We start from the raw sequence: 25,393 nt of genomic DNA on the forward strand, positions 1-25,393 counted from the left end.
TAATTGTTCTTATCTCAACCCTCAAGTTTTGCATTCTTTCCCCATTCTCCTCCCCATTCCTCTAGGTGGAGGGGAGCAAGCAAGTGGCTGCCTGGAACTTGGTTTCGCACCGAGGTTAAACCACGACACGTGTTTAAATAACAGAAGTGCCTGAAGGAGAAAATTAGGGAAGAGAAAAAGCACAACCAAAAAACCCTCATCATAGACATGAAGGCGTTAAAAATACGGCCTCTGTCATTGCATTCAAGCCCTCAGTGTCGTATTATCATATTTCTAATTTTTTTCCTTTAAAATTATGTTACTCTTACAGAAAAACATGTTGAAATACATAGGACTAGGAATCAAAGACTCAGATTTTACGCTTCACCAATAGACTTCAAGCAGTCACTCAAAAAGAGCATCCACTTCAAGATCTAGTGCTTTATTAAAATTATAAACTATGGCAAAAAGACAAGAACTAGCACTAGTTCTAAGGGTACTTGGAATACTTGATATCAGCCTTTAAGGACACTTAAGATCAATTTGTTCTTCTGTAATTAAGAGGGAGATAAAGGTGAAGGAAACAGAAAAGATGAGATACTGTAACAAATGATCGCTTGTACAGCCCAGTGCGATTTATTACAGAAACTTTTACCAAAAACCCATTTCAACTTTTGTGATCACCTACTTTAAATATTCTTGAGGGAATGTCATAATTAATCCTGATTTTCTTCTCTTCAGGATTATGCTCTGACCAAGTATTTCGATCTGCCTGTGATACTACAGAGATAAAAATCTATCTTAAAACTCAGAGGTTTATCAAAAAACTCCCTCAAGGTCATCTTGACAATCCAGTATGAAAACTGCATATAACAAGTACAATTAGGCATTTATAAACTCAAGACTCTCCCAGCATAAACACTTTGGAGAGAAGCCCTTCAAAATATTATTTTCTAAAAAATACACTTTCATCACTTCTGCCTCCAACATGACAAGCTGTTCCTTCGGTTGGGATTTTTTATAGGGCTCATGGAAATTAATTGCATGGCTTCCGCTGAAAGTCAGTGTGGGGGAGGAGGGCTAATTCCCTTAAGCAAATTTTCTGGAAAAAAAAACAACCCCAAAACAAAAAACAACAAAAAACAACAAAAACCAAAACCCAAACCAATTTCTCTTAACAGAGTTGGTTAAAGGAAGGGGCTTATCATGGCAGTTAGTCTTGGACTTGCCAAACACAGTCCAGACACCTCGGCAAAGTGACTGCAGAAACTTGCTGCACCTTTCTGGCCATCTTCCCACTCTTGTAATCAGGTTCCCTCTCATTTGTTATTTCCTTTCACACACAAGGATCAGGTGCAACCACAGCGGAGATTAGACAAGCTTTATGTTCACCGTGGGTTTTTAAACGCTGGAGTCTCCGCTTTGCCTGTGTTCCTCCCCCGCGTGGAACAGGCAGAGCAGAGTTTAAAGTACTTCACAGGGCTGAAACCTGGGCTAAAGCCAAAGCACCACCATGGCAAGCCCATACAGTTCTGCCCACGAGTATATTCTTACACCTGCATCACTTCACCTGCAGAGCTTCCCTAAAAAACAAAACACGAAACAGCTTTTATGCCAAATATATGTAAAGCAGAATAACTCCTTCAGCACTACTGTGTCTGGTGCCATCAGGGAGAAACATGAAGCCTATTAAAAAATAATACAATTCTGTTCATTTAAGTACACTAACAGAGAAAACTGCTCAAGTGAAAAACAAGGAATGAAGATCTCCTTAGGTAAATACAAACATGATTATTAACACTGCCCAGCTTTGTTCCTAGATACGTTTTGCTAATTCTGAGCATCCACTTCATAAATATCGAGTTCAAAACTTGTAAAAGGCAAATTCCTTTGAAGACTTTTAAGTTGGTTACCCAAAGTAAAGAAATTCCAAATCGTCACATAATTTCCAACAGTAAATAGGTACAAATTAAAACAGGAACAGTCTCTATGTGTTCACAGTCCTTAATTAAAAAGAAAAAGGAACACAAAAAGACAGACTGCCCACTGCAATGTGAATGAGTGACATGAAATGATCCACCACTGGATGCGCGCGTACATGGTCACAAGCAAGAACTCAGACTCTGCCAAAGAGCATCTCAGAAGTTCTGCTACAAAAGGGACAATAAAAGATTTCTTGCAGACTCTGAAGACAATACCAGACTGATCAACCTTTTCTAATCAGCAGCCTGTCTCGCCTGTCTGTCAATGACAGTGTCTCCCAGCAGGGAGTGGTTTATTATTCTAATAAGATGCTCCAATAAAAAGAGGGTCAGCTATGAATCACTACCATGAGAAGATTTAATTAGATTTTTACACGGACTGAAGACATTCCCTGCACACAGACAAAATTTTAAATATGAACATAAATGATAGTGTATTTTAAGGCAAGGTTACTTTCGGGGTTTTTGTTTTAAATTCACTTTGTATTTTTTCTTTTCTTGAGATGGCTGTTTACATTCACAGTTACACTGTCCAAGCTTAAAGGTTTCTTGTGAAAAAGAGTTCAATCACTTTTTTTGCTTAAAAACTCTCTAGGCAAGTCTTCTGAAGTATTGCACCCAGAGAGCTCTGTATTTTCCTAGGAAAAGGTCTGATGATAGCATAAACAAAGAAACATATCCAATTAAAAAACAAAAAACAACAAACTCTGCTTCATCACAGAGTAAGTTACAAAATAGTTCGATATCAAACATTTACAACATATACCAATGTATTATTGTAGTACGGCGTTTTAATGAAATATGCTGTATAAAGAAGAGAATGAGACTTAGCTATATCAATACATACAGGTGCAAACTACCTGTATTAGCAGACAGAACTTTCACTACCTGTAACCTTATATCAAAGATTTTTCTAAAGGCAACCAGAGGAGAGCTGAAGTCAACCATGAGGGCCGGGGCTATTACAGCTATTTCGATCGTTAGGAAACCGTTATCTCAAATTCATGCCACTACCAGGATGCGGGTTCACCTAGTTACAAGACAGCAAATTATACGATTAATTATCTAACATGTAGGCTACTGAGAGTCAACCGGTTGAAGCGGATCCTTTCCAGAAACAGATAAAGTATTACCAAATCGTGTCTATCACCTCAAAAGACTGTCCTGCAGTTATTTTTCTAAACATCAGTGAATTTGCAGATGTTCCAAGGGATCTCTCCATTCATGCTCACTTTGCACTCACTGTATTGACATGCATTCCTGTATTTGAATTGTTTAATCTCCTTCACTTTTTGCCTAATTGCAATGATGCAAGTGTTCTGTAGACTCAAAACACTTGCATTGATCTAATGTCAGACACATTCTTAATAGCACTTCACAGGTATTTTTAAAAAGGAGACAAAAATATTAGCCATTGATTGTATTGTACAATGTTTGTCTCGTGTCTTTTGTCAAATAGTTATACATCATCTCCGAAAAGGAGGCATGAAAAGGGGAAAGCAGAAAAAGAAAGCCTGACTGAAAACAAATTAAATGCAGTTACATCCTCAGCTGCACTACCAAGAGGTGCGCTACTTTGACTTTCTGCAACCCATCCCATTATAGCAAAAACAGGCTTCTTTGTAAGCTGCACCTACCGAGAAGTCTGTAACAGCAAAAGACAGAAAATATGGGCAAAGGGTTCATTTTACTATTTTCGAGGGCTTAAAAAAAAAACCCAAACCCTAAAACATTAGCTTAAATCCGTGTGTGTACACACATCTCCCAGTATCACAGGGCAGTCAAGTAGCACTTCCCACCCTCACGTGCCACATTAACTCAGTGCTAATTGACACAGAGGCTCTACACTCAAATCAGAGCTGATTTTTTCTCAATATATCCTATCCTTCACATTCAGGAGATGGGAATGGACTCAACTATCTGGACAGAGCTTATGCAAGAGAGAAAACCCCTTTCTTGAAATTCTCTGAATGAACCAACCAGAACAAGTTAACAGATAAGGAAATATCTGGAACTAAGGGCCATCCAGCAACGAATTTCTCTGTGTAGCTTGTTTACACCCACATTTTAAGATGTGTGGTGAACAACTCCAGCAGAAGGTATTAGAGAGATTTGCAAAACGCAGATCTTTAAGATCCAGTATATACTAACACTTTAGCAAAGCAATTAATAACAAAGGCAAACTGGTTCATTTGCATAAGACCTGGCTGGCAGAGGATGATGCCCAAGACAATAAAAATTAAGTGGCTTAAATACATACAAGCATACATACAGATGATTCAATCATGATACTGCAGACAGATGCACAAGTACATAGCAGGAAAGAAAGAAGAATATTAGGCTTCAATATCAGAATTTCTGTCCCCATTGATGACTTAATAAAAACCAGAGGGAAGGCAGCAATTGTGGAACAACAAAAAGAAATTAGTAGCAGCAGATAATATTTTAGCTGTACTAGCAAAAATTGTAATTGATTTTCTGTCTGTGGTGTTAAAGTTGCTATCTTTGCACTGAAAATACATTTTCATTTTAAAAGCATACTCACATGTAAAAATAGTTCTACCTGGCATTTTCTGTCAACAAGCTCATTGTACAAGTGGCATGCAAAAGCCACCATTGCTCTGTCACGTCAAGAAATTCATTTCACTTCCTTAGAAATACCTAAGATTAGATAGCATTAGATGTGCTTATCTGTTTTGCTGTAAAATCACATTGTTGAAGTAACCTTGTCTAAATAAAGAACAACTTTCAAAACAGAAAGGATCACAGAAGCATCATCATATGAACTGATTTAAGCCAAATTTCAGATTAAAAAAAAATAATACAAATATTATTTTAAATCCCAAGCAGTCCTCCTTGTAGCACTTTTTAGTTAATTCATCTGCTTCTTGCTGGGTTTTTTGTTGTTGTTTTGTTTGGGTTTTTTAAACAGGCTACTATAACCTACATTACTACTGAATGTATTTTTCCTAAAAATACCCGCCTTCTCCCACCATCAGCCACCCCCCATCCCCTCCTTAGCACAGAGTCACATTCAGTATGTGGGTTTTCAGCAGATCTGTTTTTAAACAGGAACAGCATTAACCAGACCTTTAGAAGCAGGTGAACTGCCTTGATGATAGCTACAAGTGTAGTCCTCCATCCCTGGAGGTTTTCAGGATTCAGCTGGGCAATGTCATTGCTAACCTGGTCTAGCTGTGACAAGAGACCATCTCTGAACAGGACTGGATAACCTGCTGAGGTCCCATCCAACTCAGTCTCCAACTAGAAATCAAAGAGGATTCAGAGTTGAGGGTCTGAAGTACCCACTGCCATAGCAGACTGTTCCATCAAAGTCTGCTTGACTACAAAATTACAAAAAGCTACAGTTGGCAGAGGACTAGCAGAGGCGGCACCTGAAGAATGAACATGCAGGAGCAGCTGGAGGGATTACAACTACAGAGGCTGTTCGGTGCGCTCAGTGGACAGACTGCACTTCAGTAACTGAAACACCAAATCAATAATTACCAAACAGGTATTATTTCTTAAATTTTCAAGTTTATGGGTTACTTGCTAGCAATACCCCTCAACAACATACGGCTAATCAGCCTCACACCTTTTCTTAAAACTGAACCATTAAAAGCAAGCTAAAGCAATAAATATTTTCACTTCGGTGTTATTTATAATGAGGGTAAAGTACTGTTAGATATGACTATGAGTCTTCAAACTATGAGCCCGCCACACAGCTGATTAGCCCCAAATTTAGATCCAAGTTTGATTTGTCTTTCTATCCTTCACAAAAGGCTCTTTTATAAGACTTGTCCACAAGGTGCACAGAAATTTGTCATGAGCAAAAGCATCATCCTTGCTGAGCAACTGTCAAAATGCAAAAGCCAAAATGAAAGAAAGTTCTGCATGTAAAGTAGGAAAGTAGAAATGTCTGGGTTTTGGCTTGAGGGGAGCTCAGTTTTATAGTGCTATTTTGGACACAGATATTAAATTCTGACTTAAGATACATCAAAACAATAGGGTATTTTTTGCCATTTCTAGAGCACATTTGATTTCAACACCAAACACTGAATGCAACAATCAGCAAAAGAGCTCAACAATTTATAGAGATTCAAGAAGTCTAGGGAGCTTGACACAGACTGACAGGCTCCAGCCAAGCTTGCCGTATAATTATTTCATGTGTCTGCACTTTGCCTTCCATCACTGAAATGAACACCTAAAGGCAAGAACACAAAGGATACAGAATAATACATCACCATTCATTTATCAGAATGAACGCTGACAGTGGATAGTTAGAGCTTCCTATTAGGTCTTGCAAGTAGGAATTATGCGGTCATTCATTCTTCACAACGTGTCACTCCTGGACTTTGAAATTTGTAAAAAATTAACTGGTCTTGAACAACTGACAAGACAAGACAAAAATCCAGACTCTTCCCCTGGATGAAAGCACCTGCCTTATAGTTAATGCCTTCTCTTACCCCAGCTTTGTACAAATATTACTTGAGTCACACTCAGCGCTCCTGCATAGTTCCCAGATGATACAATACACATAGTTCATGTGGGGAAACTGAGGCAACTCAACAAAATCGTAATTTGCTCTGCCAGGACTTATTCTGGAATCTCTGTATCTTTAAGTGCTTTCAAACATACATTGTACAGAATGAACAGGCCGAATGCCATTCCACTATTGTATTTTGTGAGGGATGGAAACAAAGTATTATAGGAACATGATCATACACAGGATGTAATCTTTATTTCATTTCATTCAAGGTGCCCAGGTAAACTCAGCGAAAGTTAGCTAAGTGATTAACTATATCATGATCTCTGTGGCAAAATTCTTACTTTCTTTCCCAAAACAGAATTTGTAAGAACAATCCTGAGCAACACAGAAGAAAAATTTAATTTCAATGCAAAAACTGTTGCATGGAGATTCCTTTGGTTGCTAAAATTAGAGGACTCACTGCAGGATTCCCCTGGCCATGACTCTCGGACAATAAAGAGTCTGCATGCAGCCACAGGAAAAAGTCAAAACTAAGTCTGGCAATGTTAACAAGGTCCTCCCTGTCCACAGTGTTCTACTCCCTATGTTACCCATGCAAGACTAAGAATCAGGAAATAAACTAACAATGAAGCAAATATATCTATGTGCATTTAGAAATGTGCATTACACTTAAAACACTTGTTTTCAAGATGACTTACATGTACTACTGAGTACTGAAATTACAAAAACAGTGTCACTAATAGGTAAAACCTATGCTGCAAAGAGGAAGTACCTTGCAAAATTAAATCATCAGGAATGAAAATAACAGTAGAGCAGCATCTATAAAGGGATGAAAACTAAGTCACTTTACCCAGTGAAACTTCTAATGGGGGTATTTTATTTCTTTTTTCCACTGGCAGTTGGGAAAAAAAGGACTAGCAAAATAATTGTACAAAATACTTTAAACTAAGATTGTATTTAGAAGAAAACTCTATGAAGTCATCAGGTAGAATTTGCTACCCAAGCTTTTTTCCTTTAACCTGTCCACAGGGTTCCTCATAAACATATGAATACCAAAGAATGCCCTGAAGTGAAATTAAAAAGTAATAACAATTATTTTTAACATCAAGTAAAGAAAGCAGAGTAAAGCAGCTGTCCCACTCTGTATCCTTTCCAGTGACAAAGGGCACGTAGCGGTCCTTCTCAAAGGCAAAGGCCCCTCAGTTGATGGGTGCTGAACACAGCCGCTCGCGGCAGCCCACTGCGGTCCTCAGAGAAGGGAACAGCCCTGTGGTCCCCAGGTAAATTCCCATCGGCACTTCATTACTCAGGAAAACTTTCTTTTTTTTGTACTTACAGGGGACTTAAATTTCCTTTCTTTTTGGATACAACTTCAACATTTCAAAGCTTTTTTTATTGTGATATACCTAGGGCTTCCTTCTCCTTAACAGTACAGGTTTCACATTTGGAAGTACTATTATCCCCTCTCACAGTATAGCTGTTTAATTTTCCTCTCAAATAGCTAAAAGTTACTTGGAATCCTGTTGAAGTACAGAAATAAATTCTTCACAGTATGTTCACATTGCATCACATTATACAATATGATTATGCAATAATGCCCTTCTTGCTAAGCCACTGAAATATAAAGACCTTCTCCCTCCACCTTATTACAACTCTGCTCTTTCTGCTTGTCATCTTTGACAAGGGAATATACAACCAATGCAGATGGAAACACTTGCTGTAATGCAGTTCTGAATTTGGCAAGCGGCAGTTTTAATTTATTCTTTTCAGATTGATTGCCTGCTGCAGTAAAGCAGCCTCTAATCACCCTCCCCCAAATAGTAAAGCTAAAAAAAATAGGGGGTTAAAGCAATTCTATGATAAAATCACAGCTTTAGCAAAAGCTTTGATATCATTATTAAGTTCACACAAATTTCCCCTCTTATCTAGCTTGCTCTTCACTGTCTAATTAGTCCAACCACTAGTAGTTTGTGTTCCTTTTTTTTTTTTTGACACAGAAACAAGCAGTTAAACTAGTATTTGCAGTCTTTAATTACACATTAAAATCTTCATCCTTCACTTTCTTTTTTACCAAAAGTACAGGGATTCCCTACAGTGCAATATTAGTGTGCTGCCCTAAATGCTGCAAGGGTATCTTCTAATGGTTGGGACTGTGGAACAACATTTAATTAATTGCCACCTTTTAATGGCATAGTTCTCACACAAACATTACCTTTAAGGCAAACATACATCAAAGAGTCAGAAATTTGCTCTTAAAACAGAGCTGCAATCCTCAGCAACACTAGCATTCACTAATGGCTACACACTGCTTTGGATCCATGCACATTAAGGAAAACGAACATGCAGATCAAGGCCAGTACATCGCCCAGAGTTTCCAAAAAGTTAAAGCTTTTTCATTCCCCAACTATGGAGTGTTCCAGCTCATCTTCAGCAAAGTAGATGGAAATTATTTCAAATCACCATGCTCAGTCACACAGGGCTGCACATCACACTTGCAGCAATCCTGTTTGTGGGATTAGCTGGAATTTTTGTGGAATATGACACCACAACATCAACAGCAATCAGCCCCAGGCCTCTTAGCTGGAATTTTTGTGGAATATGACACCAAAACATCAACAGCAATCAGCCCCAGGCCTCTTTTGGCTAATGTCTTCAAGACAGACATGCTCACAGAGGTGTTCACTACAGGACATTTGAGCTAAGGCTATCAGTCCCTAACAGCTCACAGCACACTACTTACTAAGTGAAGCTCTACGTTCTGTAAAGAAATTATGAAGTCTTAATTACATGCACTCTCTTTCCATAGTGGTTTGTTAGAGTACTTGTTCAAAGTGAATAAACAAAAGAGATTTTCCTCTGTGTTAAGATACACTGTCAAGTTTTACAAACAACTAATGCACATTTCAATAATTTACTAGGGATAAAGCAGCATCCAAGGTCCTTGTCTCTTGGACTTGCATGGATAGAAATTATTATCCTGTTAATGAATATAATAAGGAACATTTAGTTTTAGTCAAAATCTTTTCTTTGGACAATCTGTGTTGATCAATGCCTGTTGGTTTTTTGTAATTACTTTGTAAAAAAATATGCAGCTGTATAGTACTTAATGAAATGAAATTCAGTATATAACTACAGCCAAAAAAAAAAAAAAAAGCATTTATTTAGCATAACAAAGAAGATTATTACAGAAACCCCTGCTGTCAGATATATCAACATATTAGGAGATTAAATCAAGATTAAAATTTTTTTTAAAGAATCATATTTCTAAAGATGCATGGAACAGCAAAGGTGTTGACTCAGTGCTGAGTTACCAAGCGTCACCAGACTCAAGAATGGCAGCTGTTAAAAAAAAAACAACCACCAAACCCCAAAACAAAAGAACACTTTCACATAAAGTCAAGTCATACCCAAGTAGTGGCAGCTCTGAAATCTACCCAGGTGACTACTAGACCTTTGGCAACACTTGGTGAGCCTCCACAGAAGTCACCCCATGGCATGGACCAAGTGCTGCAGGGGGCACCAAGCACAAAGCAGGGAAGTGTCTCCTGACCCCACCACTCCTCATGTCACATGTACTGGGACCAAATCTGCTAAAACCACAATAGTTTTATCACAGAACTACTCCCTCTTACCAGTGTAAGGGTCTAGTTCAGATCCTGCTCAACTTCAAGTCATACAGCTCTGTCTGGGGCTCCAACACTTCTACTGATGGGAGATAAACAGAAAAGAAAATCCAAAATATATTAACACTCTAAAAGTGCTTCTCCTATTGGCCAAGTGCTGGTTTAATACTGTTGGAGTGATCAAGTTTACACTGTAAAGACAACTGGATTTACAGGGTACTACAATATGCCAAACAAAAATTTAGAAGTCAGAGATGCTGGATGCACTTGTAGGACTGAGTGCTATAGTGCATTTTAATCATCTCCAAACTTTTAAAACCAGATCAAATTTTTTCCTCAGATTTCAGATTCTCATTACATCTGTGTTGGTCCACTATTCAAAACTGTCCCTAACTAAACAAACTACATACCTCCTTAATAAAGCACAGAAAAGGACAATCAACTCTTGAGATCACTCAAGAGCCCCGCAGATGGAAAAGGGAAAGAAAGAAGGGGGAAAAAACAAACAAACAATCCTCTGCCTGACTTCTGTATGTATCTGTGGTATCTAAACAGGTTACAAAATTAACATGATAGATAGCCCAAATGAACCGCAGCAAAAACAAAACAGACACATAAAAAAAATTGACAGCACCTTATTTTAAAATTTACCTCTTACACTGAAATCGGAAGTTCAACTGGATTACCCCCTTCTCGCTTTTTTTTTGGAGCAGAGCTTGGTAAAGTATCTTTGGCAACAAATAGTAAGATGGCTAATCAATGGTAAATTCCTCGTTTTTGTTATTGGGTTTGATCTCGTTGGGAGTTGTCCAATAAAGCCCCTCATGAATCAAAACAGTACTTTGGATTTTTTTCTTTCCAGTTACATTATATTGAGTGCTAAATAGTAAATACCACATAACGAGAGACTGATTGCTATTACATTTAATAGCAGATTGCTTCCCTCTCCCCTCCCCCTGTATATAAACAAAACACACAAAAAGCAGCAGGATAAAGCAACAGCAAGCCCATCACTGTTCTGTGCCCGAGCACAGCTGGCCACTGAGGTCTACCAACCGCTTGTCACTTCTGTTGACATGGACCGTTAGGATAAAAACAAAAAACCTCTCTAAAAGCTTAGAATCACCTTTCATCTATTAACAGGGACTGGTTAACTCACTTGAGTTACATTTGAAAACCAGAAAGAACAATGTGACACCCACATGCACAGCTGTTCTCTTGATAAAATTCAGTTCAAGTTGAATGATGCGATATCACTAGGACTTTTCCCTCATAATTTGTAATATAATAGGGGTTCAGTCATGGCAGATGCTTCCCCAGCTTGGAGATCTGAGTGTCCTGGCTACTGAATCTTGAAAGCACCAGATCAGCTTCAAGGCATCTATTGAATGTTGCCATTAAGTTTAAGGGTAATTTAAATGGTAATTTCTAATACCACAGTGGCAACATACTTTGTAGTAATCCAGACAACCAGATTTCTTAGCTTTCAGTGGTGGGGAAACTGTTGAGAAGAAAATGAAGAAGTTAGGATTATGTAATTGTAGCTTTTCCTCCCATGCCCTAGGATACAATATTTTATTTTTCTTTTTAAGGAAACTAGAAGTAGTCAAAGGTCTCTCAAACTAAAATGAAAGATGTACTCTTTCTCTATCAGGGTCCAGTCTCATTTCTGTAAAACTCATCTAAAAGCAACTGTTGTCATCTCTGCTTGGTAGGCAGAAGGGAAACCTGAAGAAAAATAAAAACAAAACAAAGCAAAACATGGCTGTATCTTAAAGTAACTTGAAACTATCTTATTTTCAATAGCAGCTGAAATTCATTATGATCTGAACTCAGCACTTATCCTCCCGTAACAAAGTTGTCAATCCTGTGGTTTCCTGTTTGCTCATTATTTTCAGTAATAGTCTACATGGTTTGAAAAATGACTTGAGGACATTGCTATTCTCTAAAGCAGTTTTGTAGGCGGCAGTTTGAATACGTTGCTATTATTCTATGGTCTTCCTTTAAAGAAACTAAATACTATGTATACACACTCTGTATTGCCTTGAAAAATTCCAGAGGAATGCATACCATCCAACTGCATCATTAGATCAAACCGCTCCACCAGCACCGTGTTAAGAATGGAATACTCACCCTGAAACACACAGTGTGGCTTTTATAATTGCAATAGATTTTCCTCTAGGGATTAGACAAATACTTACAAAACCACCTGTTTAATGAGCACAATCCTTTTTACCAGAGGTTATGAAGAACTAGTACCCCACCTAGCTAGATTAGCTTTGGTAGTTAAAATACTAATATTTGAGTCCAGAAGCCAGTATTTTGGACCTTCAGTGCAAAATTATGGAGCTTATTAAAAAACAAGACATAGAAGTATTTAAGAAAGACTGACCACATACAACGCCACCAAACACATGGGCAAGGAAAAAATAATAAAAGATCAAAGAACCAATTGGCTAAGATTCTTTAAGGGAAAGTAATAGTTATTTAACAAGCTGATGTAATACAATATAGAAAGTTTTAAAAAGACTTTCTGTTTAGTTGAAACAGGTGAAATATTAGAGACTAGTATCAAAAGATCCTGCAAGGTGTGCACATAAACTCTGAACACACTAAAATCAGTACACTGGTTAGGGATAAAAGCAATCTCACTGTATGGCAACACACTGCACCTTACACTAAAACAGCTCCACAAAACATCTGCAGAACAGGTGCTCATCAATCTACTAAAAATAAAAAGAAAACAGCACAATGATGTGATTCAAACTGGGCACAAGATACCAAATATTAATGTTCGGTCTACATGGTATACAGCTGTAAAGTAATTAAACCTATTCTTGTAAATATTATTGTCTTACAATACAAAGAACTATTTAAAATTTTTTTTTTCTTCATATAAAAAGGGATTAATTTGTGGAGCAAAGGGTCACATATTTCAGCAACATGTTCTTTTACAGTTCCTGTTGCACTGTCTTGCCGAAGTCAGGCTAAAGGAATACCATGAGAAACTTAAACATGAACAGAGATATTAAATGAGCTCCTAGTATTGAAAGTTATTGGAAACTGATCTCTTCCTTATTAATACAATTCCCCATCATGTACAAAAAGATATTTCCATGTTCCAGAATGCAAACAGAGTTTTAATCTTTAATTATATTCTCAACCTCAACTCTTCTGCAGGTAAGTATAGATGTAGGCCTGAGGATTATTGCTTTATTACATTACCATCTCTGCGGTATTTAATGAATATTGATACTTAATGCAGCTTTGCCAGTAGGAGGAAAGAAGAATTTCAGAACCACACAAAGAACTTCTCAGGACTTTTCTCAAAACGGAACACAGCACACTTCACACTTCACTCTTCCACTCTCGAATACTTCTCAGAAGAGGCCCAAATGTTAAGAGTACAGCTCATAGTACTGAATGGGATTATTGCAATAACAACACTTGCATGTTAAATAACCACATCCGCCACAGCCTATATACCAGGTGTCACACTGAACCAGCACGTTGAATTCTTGGTTTCAAAGTATGAAGCCCCAGCTGGGATTTCAGACCTCTGTAACACAGCGAGGACAGACTAGATAAGCATAATTTAAACATACAGTCTTAAAAAATACAAAACCCATGAACATTTATTGGCTTAAGCATGCCTTGCCATTATCTTTAGAATAATCTGCGAAAATCCCTGAACATTGGAAGCAATTAGATGCTGCTTCATAAAACAAAATGCTGAGAAAAAAACCCTTTCCTCCAAAAACTCTTGGCAAAGGGCTCATCAGGATTTTTCTTAATGATGATAAATTACACAAGTTAAGTACCAAATTATTCTGGCACATCTGATGACTGGTGTATAGGTTTTAAAATACATATATATACACACACACCTTTCAGGTAACTGTTAAGGAGAGCAACGTTTTTTTGAATACTACACCACTATTTTACATTAAATTCCTTCCTCAGAAGTCAATTTGTGTGTCCTGAAGAAAGCTCTTGAAAAAATACAGTAGAATCTCTGCAGTACTACTTGTATGACAAAACCATTAAAACTGACAGGGCAGCAATGCTATGAAAGAACACCACCTTGATTGTGCTGGTGCTGAATCAACCTACAACACACACAGAATTTGGGAGATCTGTAAACTATTTTTCAAAGCCAGATGAACAGAAACCTGCTGAGCCAATAAATTAACTTTCTAAGGACCACTCACTAAAGAGCGTCTTTTGCTAATGTAGCACCAAAGATGGAGCAAGTATGGACTTCCTTTTGAATATATCCATCTTCTCTAGAAGAAGAATCCACACGGATTCTGAGGTGTAGGGAGCAGAAGAGACCTCTTCCATCTCATCCAGAACAAGTGACAGAAACGGCCTGGCCCTCCTGAGTCTCTGCCCAGCACTCTGCCCTCAAGTCCTTATTATCTCCTAAAAGAAAAGTTATCCTCACAGCTTTTTGTTGCTTATTTAGCTAGAACAATATCATGGGCAGCACTGGTTTGGGTCTGGCTTTTGTTTTGTTTGTGGGTTTCTTTTTTTAAATAAAGGACAAGTTATTTTGCTGGTGTGCTCCTAGCAAGACTACAAATTCACTGAGATTTTTACTCATCTATTACAATGTTTTCATTGTCAGGTTAGGGCATACATCAGACCCCAAGAGATTTACAAGAAAAGTTGAAGAGCTCTAAACCAAAAAATTGAACTATTTTACTCAAGCCTCTCTGTCCGTTGAGCCTGAAGTTGTCAAACAAGAACCAGACTTCCACTTATTTATTGCTTATAGTGTACTTATTTCCCCAAAACCACAAATGTCACAACAAATGACCCTAAAAGGCACCATAAAGGGCAAGAGTCTCAGTACCTTTTGTGGTGAGCAAGTTCTTGTTCTGGCAATTTCCTTCCAGGCAGACAAGATTAATCTGGGAGCACTGAGAAAGCTCCACACAACAGAGCTATCAAAGTCACAAGGTTTTCAGCCGAGACCCCTAAAAATTCCCATTAAAACTAACTGATCCTCTTGTGTGTGCCAATGAATACAACTGTAAGAACACAGTCAACATCCTGTGCTTCCTCTTTCTTTCTTCTTCCTCATCTCACAGTGACTCACTGCTGTCATTTTCCAGCGAGACAGTGACATACCAGAGTCTGCTGGGCTCTCAGCAAGGTGGTCCATGGCAGGGAATACCTCTGTATGCTCACCGTTCTCAGCCCCCAGACTGTTTGGGCTGCAGCGTTCTGCTCCTGCAGGGTCACGACAACAACTTCATACCTGGGAATTCACTTTTGAGATGTGGTGCCAAGCAAAATAACACAAGATTAATTAACTGCATCGATTACTACATTTCAAGAGGAAAGAAAAAACTAAGAGCCATCATTCTTTATCATATTTACTTAGTTCAAACCAGAAGAAGCCATCCTGGTTTGGAGAAGGGTTGCATGTATATACTTTCCTAGTCACTTGGAAGAAGCTGACAGCTTTCAGCACTTCAGCAAACACTGCTCTGAGATCCTTTAACAGAAGGAAGGATCCAGCAGCCAGATGAGAAGCATGTGAGGGAACGCATCTATTAGCAAGTACAGGGAGATGTCTTGTTAATAGAAGGCAGGAGGGACAAAGCAGGGAGGGAAAGAAGCCAGCAGTTAGTCGTTTTCTCATACAGATACATTTGGCTAGAAGTGAGATGCATATCAATCTAGGACTCCTTACTGCACTTTCCGAGCCAGTGAAAACCAATACTGAAAAGCAAAACTGAACACTAAAAGGCCTCTCTTCAAAACTGTTCAGCACCCTTAGAAGCCCTCGGATAACGAAAACAGTGAGAAAATGAAAGTTTTCCTGGTAGTGGTTGCACAGGACAGAGCTCTTCCATTTTTAAAAAAACCTTTTTGATTCAAAATTGCTGCTGTTTCAGACATCTACTAGTGGAAAAACTAGAGCTTCTTGCCTCCAAACCAAAGCACACCAAAAAACGGCCTAAGGCTGACAAGGGACAAATGAGTGGGTCCACCAGGAATCAACTCTGCCATTAGTAAAACCCCTTCTCTGAGTGTAAAGTAGGAAGAGATGATTGATTCTCCAAGACAGGCTGAAAAGGTTTAGGGTTCGCATTTGTTTTGTTTAAAAAAAGCTCAAATAAACCCCCCAAAACCACCAGCCATTTAGGAGAGGCAAGGAGAAGAAAAAGCAGAGCAGGGAGAGAGATTAAGGGCTCAAGTGAACAATGAGTTGACAGAGCACAAGAATCGAGTTTTGTATCACCATCATTACGAGAAGGGACACCATCTGGGTACATTCAGTCTGTGGAATAAAACTCAAGCCTCACCATAGCAGTAAAGAGCAAAGATATGGATTAGCAAGGTAACTGCTCAGCTTGCATCATCGCCATGAGGAACGTGATGTACAACAGCTAAGGTTACCTATGCAGTTTCTTCAAGGAACAGGAACATAAATAAATAAATAGGGCAGTAACATGCTGTCTAGTGCTACATTTAACTCAAATGAAGACACGTTTAATATCAAACTATCCATATGCAAAATGTGCATAAAAATAAAACGATTTTTATCAGGTTCTTTGTCCAAATCATCACCTATGTTACCTCCTGAGCTGAAACAGTGTTATCCACATTCCTTTGCTGGCTGAGAAGGATTACTGCAGTGTAGCTATTTGCTCCAATCTGCTATCCTAAAATGACATATTGGCATATAGCTGGTTTTAACTACTTAGGTTTAAGAAAAGCTCTATATAATATAGTTCCTCTGAACAACATTTAATATATACTTGACTCATAGCACATTGTTACTCAGCCCAAAAACTTGTCATTGGACTTAATAGCATACATCAAAGCAAAAAAAGCAAAGAAACAGTTACCCCTCTCTTGACTAATCAATAAAGCTAAAAATATAATAATAATCTCTGAATTGCCATAGGAAAATTAGTATGCAGCACACCCTTTCAAGGAGATATGTGGTTCTGCACCTGGATGTTTTCTTTTGCATTTTATAGAGAATGAAGAGAAAGGAGAGGGGGGAAAAATGACAGCATGATTCATCATTATTTGCATGAAACTACACATAATCAAGATCTTAAAATCCATTTGTAACACTTTTTAAAAAAAATACTTTTCACAAGCCTATTTTCATAAGTCTTTTCATAATCTACTTCTGCCCTGTGTTGGAGGCATGATATTAAGCTCAACAGGTATTGGATTTGCCTTAATATAACTTATTCTTTTCTTAAGACACACAAAGATAGCAAATAAGGACAAATATGGAAAGGCCAAAGAGAAGCCAGAGAGGAGGAAACCAGCGATAGATAAAGGGGCAGCTCAGCATAAACATATTTTCCCCGTGAATAATGCTGGAAATGGTAATAAGATACTGAAACATAATTCAACTACTAGCTAAACTTTCGTTACCACACTAAAATTTCATTCTATCTGCAAATTCTAGGTAAATGCACCACTGCAGGAAAAATCACTTACAGATAAAAAGATATACCTCATATTAAGATTTATACAGCTGCCACCGTTTAAGTACAGACTTTTCTATGCAAAAATAGAAGCTAGCTCTTTCTCTCTTGCTATACATATTTCTAGTAACTGGAAAAGTCATGATTTTAAAACATCAAAATATTTTAATATCTCTGAATAAAAATGGTGGTAACTGGTATCACAGTACTCTCGTTTATAGACTTCTTGGAGAAGTCCATTTTAAGCTCCGGATAAACCTGATACCCCAACAAAGGAAGAAAACTATTTAGCCAGTTTGTCAAAACATACCCCTGTTATTTCACAGATATGAGAGAAGCAACATCTGTTTTTCAAACATGTAGTTCTGCAAGAGCTGCCCTGTTAACCATTCTTCTTCGTCCAACATCACTGGGAGAAAAAACAGTCAACAGGGCTTTTCCCTAAACTTTAAAGGGCCACTAATCCAAGCATCCATAAAGTGTTCAATTCTCTTATTTCATATTAAGAAAAACTAGATCCCTTCATCAGCTTAGGCCTGTGGACTCTGGTGACAACAGGCACTTTTATTATTACAGCTATGAAGTTTTTAGTAGCATAGTGTTTAGACATCAGTGACTCTTGTTTTGTGAAAAAAAAAAAAAGCACGCAGTTTCCACAAACTACAAGGATGCTCAGTACAATGAATAATTGCTTAGCACTTCATTTTCTACATAATAATCATTTTCTTATATGTAACTAAATATTTTAAGCATTTTATTAATTTATAAGCTTAGTTGTGGACATCTGTGGTTTTGGCATCCGTACACAGACTGCCTAAAGTGTTGATACTCTGTGTCCTCAAACAGTTTCTAAGTGTCCTCATAATTGCTTGTCACCTGTAAAAGAGGTTTAGATCCAATGCAAAATTAACATATGGTGAACAGATGGACTCAGAACAGACGTTTGTCAAGAAAGTACTCACACCAAAGACTTCTTGGCTTCAGCCTTTTAGGACCTTCAGAAAAGTCCTGCTTGAAGCTCCAAGTCATACTAATCAGGGGAACATCATTCCTCAATGACAGTCTCGTGTTGCAAAAACTTTTATGACCTCCTACTAAGAATCCTTGCAATTTTTCTGTTGTCACAGTGCCTCCATAAAAGCAAAAAATGAAATATTGTTTCCATAGGGTACCCCACCCATTCAACAAGAATAATTCATCTCGTATGAAACAAAAAAAGAAACACAAATGTGTTACTATGATGATTTTTTAAATAAATAAATACAATAAAAGCTTTTAAAAAACCAATCCACCCCACCACCACACAAACTCTTTAAAATATTTCATTACTTACTGAGGAGGTAAGACAAGAGTTGTTGGCTGGGCTTTTGGTCTGCGTTTTGCAGATACTCCCATCTGGTTGGCTGAACGTTTCAAAGACTGCTGATTCAAAAGGCCAGATGCTAGCCCGGCATGGTACTGCAACTGGATAATAAAAAACAACATATATTAAAATACACACCACTGCAGTACTCTACCTACGTCAGGCCTCTACTATCTGTTATCACCTAATTCAAATTATAGCCAGTCAGTAACTTAATGTATGGTATTTCATATACATATATTGCTTGGATGGAAGATGATTTGAACAAAAGCATATAAAAAGTCTGCTGTGAAATAGATATTACAAGGAAATTACGCTATAGGGCAAGAAAGATGATGAATCAAAGACTTCCTCTCAAGTCCTAACTCTCCTGAAACTTGGGCTTGCTTTTGAATGTTAAGACTGTTTCTTCTCTCAAGGGATCAAACATCCTTGCTTTTTGGAAGAAGATAAGATGAAGAAAGATGCAATTCTTTCACTATATAAACCAGCTTTTTAGAAACAAGACTTTTTTTTTCTTAAACATAAAACCCCAAAATATTTGCAAAGAAGTTTCTACCACTGCAAAGAAAATTCTAGCCTTTAAAATACCTGCTAGCACATCTCCATAGCATTGCAGAAAGATTCACATTCAGTAGCTTTCTCCTCTAACCTTTTATCTTACTTGCCAATGAAAGACAAATTTATGAAGGACACAACATGAATCTGCAAGATTCTGAGTGCATTCCCACTGCTCACAGATGTAAGAACAGCTATAGTGCTGCGTCTGTCCTGAAACCAGCTTTGAGTGCAACAAGTTACAAGCTCAGCTCTAAACACTTTCAATTTACACTCTCAGTTCCCCATTTTTAAAGAGAAGGGAGTGGAGAAGAAATATTCAGTGTTGGCCAGATGCAATTGCCTTCATCATTTACTCCCCACATCAATGTGTTCATTAAATTGTCTAAAGATTTGTTCTGAAAAAAGATGAAGTATTTAACATGCTAACAACTCTAACCCCATGGTCTGCATTTAAAAAAAAAAGGTTACAGTTAGGAAAACAGGACATACAAACGCTCAGAAAATAAAGCGGTCTTAGGCAAAGATACTCTGCAGGGTACTGACTGAAAAGGAGGTAAACAAAGCTTGGTAAAGTGATCTACTAGAAAATGGCTATTAAAATGAGTGACGCTATCCTGTGAGCCAATTTGACTCAAACGTCAATGCTCAGAGCTTTTTAACAGGCTCCTGATTTACTTGGCTGCTTTGCCACGTGACCTTGGCCGTGGCACAACATGAAGACACATCGCATTCCTAATGGGAAGAGAGCCATGCGGTGCCAAAGAGGGGGGGGCTGTGCTGCCCCAACAGCTCCACTTAGACCAATGAATTTTGCTCAAATTTGTTTTGCTCCGACAGATTTCTGAAATGAAAAAAAATCAATGAGAGCAATGGACAGTACATGTTTGAAAGGCAATGTTTCAAAGTGTCAGGGGCTTAGTTTTCAATCTTCACTACCAGAATTCGCAGTGAGTGCAATATGCAGGGAATTGAAGGGAAAGACAGCTCTGGCAGAACCTTCTGACTCCAGGAACATGCTTTTCCCTTTTCTTCTTGCATCTTATTACCAGCAGCCCTCCTTCTGCCATTTTGTGCTGTTGACACCATTCACTTACGTTTACTGTGCAGAATGACACTGACAGGTATTTCAAGTAAATAGCATCATTTGGACACTTGCTCAGAGATGGAGGTAATCACTGGTGCTAATCATAGATGAATTTTAAATGCAACCTTTCAAAAACATTTCATAACCTCCTGGCTAGTCTGACATTTAGTGGTCAGGCATAAAAAAAAAAGGAATTAAAAATAAATATATTCTAAAAAACAATTCTGTCCTTCAAGGCTGACTCCCAGTGATCAAGCTATTTTTATTAATTATAAGTATTTCTTCATAATCTACCTTTGCTCCTAGGAATGCAGGTCCAACTGTCAAAATCTATAAGGGCCATTAAATATTTACCAAACCATCCTTACAATGGAAGAAAAGGTCAAAGTTAATAAAACCGACAGACAGCTTCTATCCAACTTGATTTATACATTATTAAAGTATCACATACTGTATTGCACAGAATGCATTCTTTTCTGGGGGCAGAGGGGCGTTAACTGAAGAGACTGGGAAATTGTTTCTTAATCATCTATTCTGAGAAACAGAAACAATACTGAAAATAGTGCCAAAGCAGTATCACTAGCATCAAAACTATAGCCAGGAGACTGAACGGTCTTGGTGGATAATAAACATGCCGTTCAGTTCCACCTCCCTCCTGCAAAATAAACATCTTTTTCTGCCAGCATCAGCCATGACGGCACATCTCAGCTAAAAACATACCAAACCACCCAAAATTTTTTGCTTACTAACAAGAGAACGCTATTTCCAAACACATTCTCTTCACCTTAGGGAACACACACAAGACACACTATCAAAGGACATTATGGGTGCTAAAAGGCTCATGCAAGGAAGCAGAGATAAGCTCATGGGACACAAACCCTTCAAGGGCTAATAAACACACAGAAACCACATTTCACTCAAGAAGTCCCTGAGCCAGCGACCTGGGATGAGCACTGTATACAGGCACGTACTTACAGCTACTGGTGGAGAGGAGATACAGGGTGACGTATGAGCCTTTGGTTTCACCCCGCAGAACCATCATGCGTTTCAGTTAGTGTCTACAGGGGGGTGGCCCATGCAGGTCTAAGACACCCTGCAACCCAACGCAGCCAAAGGTTGAGCACCTGTGGATGGTCACGTCTGCCCTCTCAAAGTGTATTCCCAACAACCTTCCATGCTTGTAACAACTGTGCTCATTTAAACCAGCAGAAGAGTAAACAGCAATAGCTTTATCCTTAAAACATGCTGAATACCCACAGAACTTGAGTATTGGTGCAGCACTGGGTAGTATTGCAAACCATTTCGTTAATCAGCCGCTAAGGAACTCCCCATCATTCAGAGGCTTTATTACAGGAAGCATCCGTGTCTTTCAGCTTTGGGGAATTCCAGCTGGTTTACATGAAGCTAAGCTCCTTACTTCCTAATGAAATATTCCTCCACAAAATTTCAACAAGATTGATCTTTTTTTCCCCCAATACATGCAGATGAAGCATAAAAGCTATTGCGGAAAACTAAGACACAAAAACCCAACAACAACATCAATTTATAACACTTAGCAGCTATGATATACACCAGTGTCAACTTGTACAGTTTTATGATGAGTCTCATGATAGCTGATATTTCTCTTAAAACTGTGGTTCCAAGTAGATGTGCAAATTTCACATTTTAAAATCAAAAGAGACTCTAGTTCTCAAGGATGTAGGAAAAGTACTGAAAATAACACTTCAATACATACAAAAGCTTTACCTGAAGGTAAATAAAACCAGAAGTTGCATTATTTTAAAGTTTCATTATTTTTCTATGTTAATGGCAACATGGCTTATGTTTTCTAGAAGAAAAGGTTATGTTTTACAGGTGCCATATAATTCATATTTCCATAGCGTTCCTGAGTATATATAATAACGTTCATATATTAATGGCTCACAATTTTCCTCACAAAGTGAAATACATCATAACAGAGCACTTCAGAGTCGTTTTTCTCACAATTGTAACTAAGGAGTGCGATTTCTTCATTCACATAAGATTTCTTTGGCTTTCACATGAAATATTTAAACAGAGAAAGTGTATTAAGAGAAATACAGACTGGATTTAGCTCTGAAAGCATTACTATTTTTTTTTTTTAAGTTAATCATACAGTATCTTTTCTTTATTCTACCCCAGTTACTCTCTTAGCAGAAACAAGGCAAGGCACCCTCTAAAATAATCAAAATAAACAAAAAAGAATCCCTCCATCCCCCTGCAAGATCACACTATCTTCTGCAGATAAACTTGAAGGTTTGGAGTAGACAGAGAACTTCTGCTACCGCCAAAGGGCTTAAACCCAAACAATGCAGTAAAGCCCCTTCATTCAACAGCAATGTACTGCCCATATCGTGACAGGTTATAGACCTATAGGATTACTCTCCAGGGTATGTTATGAAACTACAAACATGTACACAGTGCTAATTTAAAACTTTTAAAATTAAAGCTTCATCATTAGAATCATGCTGGGTCTAAAGGTCTTTAGCTTACATAATTCATGGGCTGGAGATTTTGCATGTCCTGACTGCTGACTAAACAAGTCATTACAGTGCACTTACTGCCAAGGCCATTTAAAGTTTCAAAAACTGGTTGGGTAGGAAGAAGGTAAGAGTCGGAGCGGGGCGGGGGGGGGGGGAGAATGGGACAACATAATCAACCAACCAAAAAAAACCCTACAAAAAAATCACTTGGAGCATTTACAATTGATAAGTCAACTCACAGTTGGACTTTAAATTTACATATTACCGTTATTTAAAGCTTTTTAAGGACCAATAGGTTTTGTTCAAGTGAAATCAGAAGACTGACTTTTCTTTGTAATCACATTACCTTGTTGCGTATTTTTTCCATTCTCGTGTAAATACTTACTGACCATATAAATGAACAGAAAAGCATTTCCTCAGATATAAGCAATTTTTTACATATATATTTCATATTTCCATTCCTCCAAGAAATAGAAGAACGGATGAGACATTTGGGGTTGTTCAGCCTGGAGAAGAAAAGGCTCCAGGGAGACCTTATAGGAGCCTTTCAATACTAAAAGGGAGCTTGTAAGTAAGAAAGATGGGGACAGACTTTTTAGTAGGGCCTGTAGCAATAGGACAAGGGTTAATGGTTTTAAACTGAAAGAGGGTAGATTTAGATTAGAAATTAGGAAGAAATTCTCTAGTGAGGGTGGTGATGCACTGGCACAGGCTGCCCAGAGCAGCTGTGGATGCCCCATCCCTGGAAGTGCTCCAGGCCAGGCTGGACGGGGCTTGGGGCAACCTGGTCTAGTGGAAGGTGACCCTGCCCGTGGCAGGAGGTTGGGTTTAGATGATCTTTAAGGTCCCTTCCAACCCAACCCATTCTATGACTCTAAGAAATGGAGTTTACAGAAGTGGCTGACAGATACTTTCCCATCATGGAATTTTCCAAGTTCACTGTAATACTGGTGAATGCATGCACATCTGCCTCCTTTTAAGATGCACAGTACTTTGCTCCTCATCATTAAGCTATTTCTCCCTTGAAGCTAACAAGGGATTTGTCTATTAAGATAAAACTCTAGTCATTCTTTTGAAAAGAGCAATGAGCAAGCAAACTGGACACTCCCACAGTTTCATCTCTGCAGACTAAAGTAGGCAAGAGAGAAATTATACTATCTTAATTGATATTTTTAAGCTTCTCTTATAATGAGGCTGGTTTGGAAATTCTCTTTTTCTCCAAACAATGTTTGATCATTTCACGGTAGCTGAATTCTTGACTTGGCCAAAAGAACATCAACCAAAAAAGCAGTCTCCAATTTCTTTACTTGTTGGTTTTCCTCTTGTGGGACTGGGTTGCAGGCTTTTCAGTTAATGGGAAAGCTAGACATTGTGCCTTCGCTCTACTTTACAATTTAATTAGGACACTTTGTTCTATTTTTTTTTTTTAAAGCATTTTTGCCCCCCAAACACTTCCCAGTTTACAAGAATACTGAAGCAACAAGTACTTATCCACAATGGGAAGAAAGTCTACCCCCATTCTATTCTTTTTAAATCCCTGTACAAAAGTTGTCACATCTTCTCCTGAACACCCTGATCCCACTAAACTGTGAAACCAAAGAGCTCACACTTCTGTTAACAGCCTCTCACATGGCACGGCTCTTATTTGCATTGCACTCAGATGCAGAGCACCACTGTCTCACCCTGGTCAAGAACCCAGGAGATATGGAGCATTCTGAGGACATCTACCTGCACATGCCCCTGCACAGGCAATCCTGCATTTCCCTTGGGTCTCTCCTCCTCCTTCCCGAGGCTAGGGAGTTGAAAAACAAGTTTAGACATATATATATTAAAAATATATATAAAAATAAGATGCAAGAGTAGAAAATGCAGATACATATCCCTGTTTTCTTTAGCATCTTGTCTTTGCTGCATTTTTTTTATTGCATTGTCTTTGAATTCCTATTTTTGCTGAGAGCGCTGTTTTAATTAGTGTCAGATTTCAACCTTAAAGTGTGTTCTTCCCATACTCTTCCTTTGAAAACATTGAAGTTCTGCTGATGAATGACTGCATCAATGTTCCCTCACTCCAATACTGCCTGCAAGTTCTTGGCTTTTTACCATGCAGAGATAGCAAATCTGGCGGCACTTTCTTCAAGGAATTGGTCAAAACTTCAGCATCTGCATCCTTGCTGCCAATAACATTATCTGCGCTGTTCAAAGTCTCTGCAAAAGCCACTCCCCCTCTTCTTCCTCGTTGGTGTTTTTGGGGCTTTTGGGGGTTATGTGGTTTGTTGGTTGTTTTTTGTTGGTTTTTTGGTTTTAAGTATTCTGGAATCAATTGAAGTTGTATCAGTGACATATTC

General features: G+C 38.2%; 1 protein-coding gene across 1 annotated transcript in view; it reads right to left on the reverse strand.

The window, feature by feature from the left end:
* MED27 (mediator complex subunit 27) overlaps positions 1-25,393 on the reverse strand; it is a 94,111-nt gene that overhangs the window by 38,571 nt on the left and 30,147 nt on the right. The window contains exon 3 of the mRNA XM_056352197.1: positions 18,873-19,003. Coding sequence (XP_056208172.1) covers positions 18,873-19,003 — 131 coding nt within the window. The remainder of the gene's footprint in view (positions 1-18,872; positions 19,004-25,393) is intronic.

The sequence above is a fragment of the Falco biarmicus genome, chromosome 9, assembly GCF_023638135.1.
Source record: "Falco biarmicus isolate bFalBia1 chromosome 9, bFalBia1.pri, whole genome shotgun sequence".
Classification (NCBI taxonomy): Eukaryota; Metazoa; Chordata; class Aves; order Falconiformes; family Falconidae; genus Falco; species Falco biarmicus.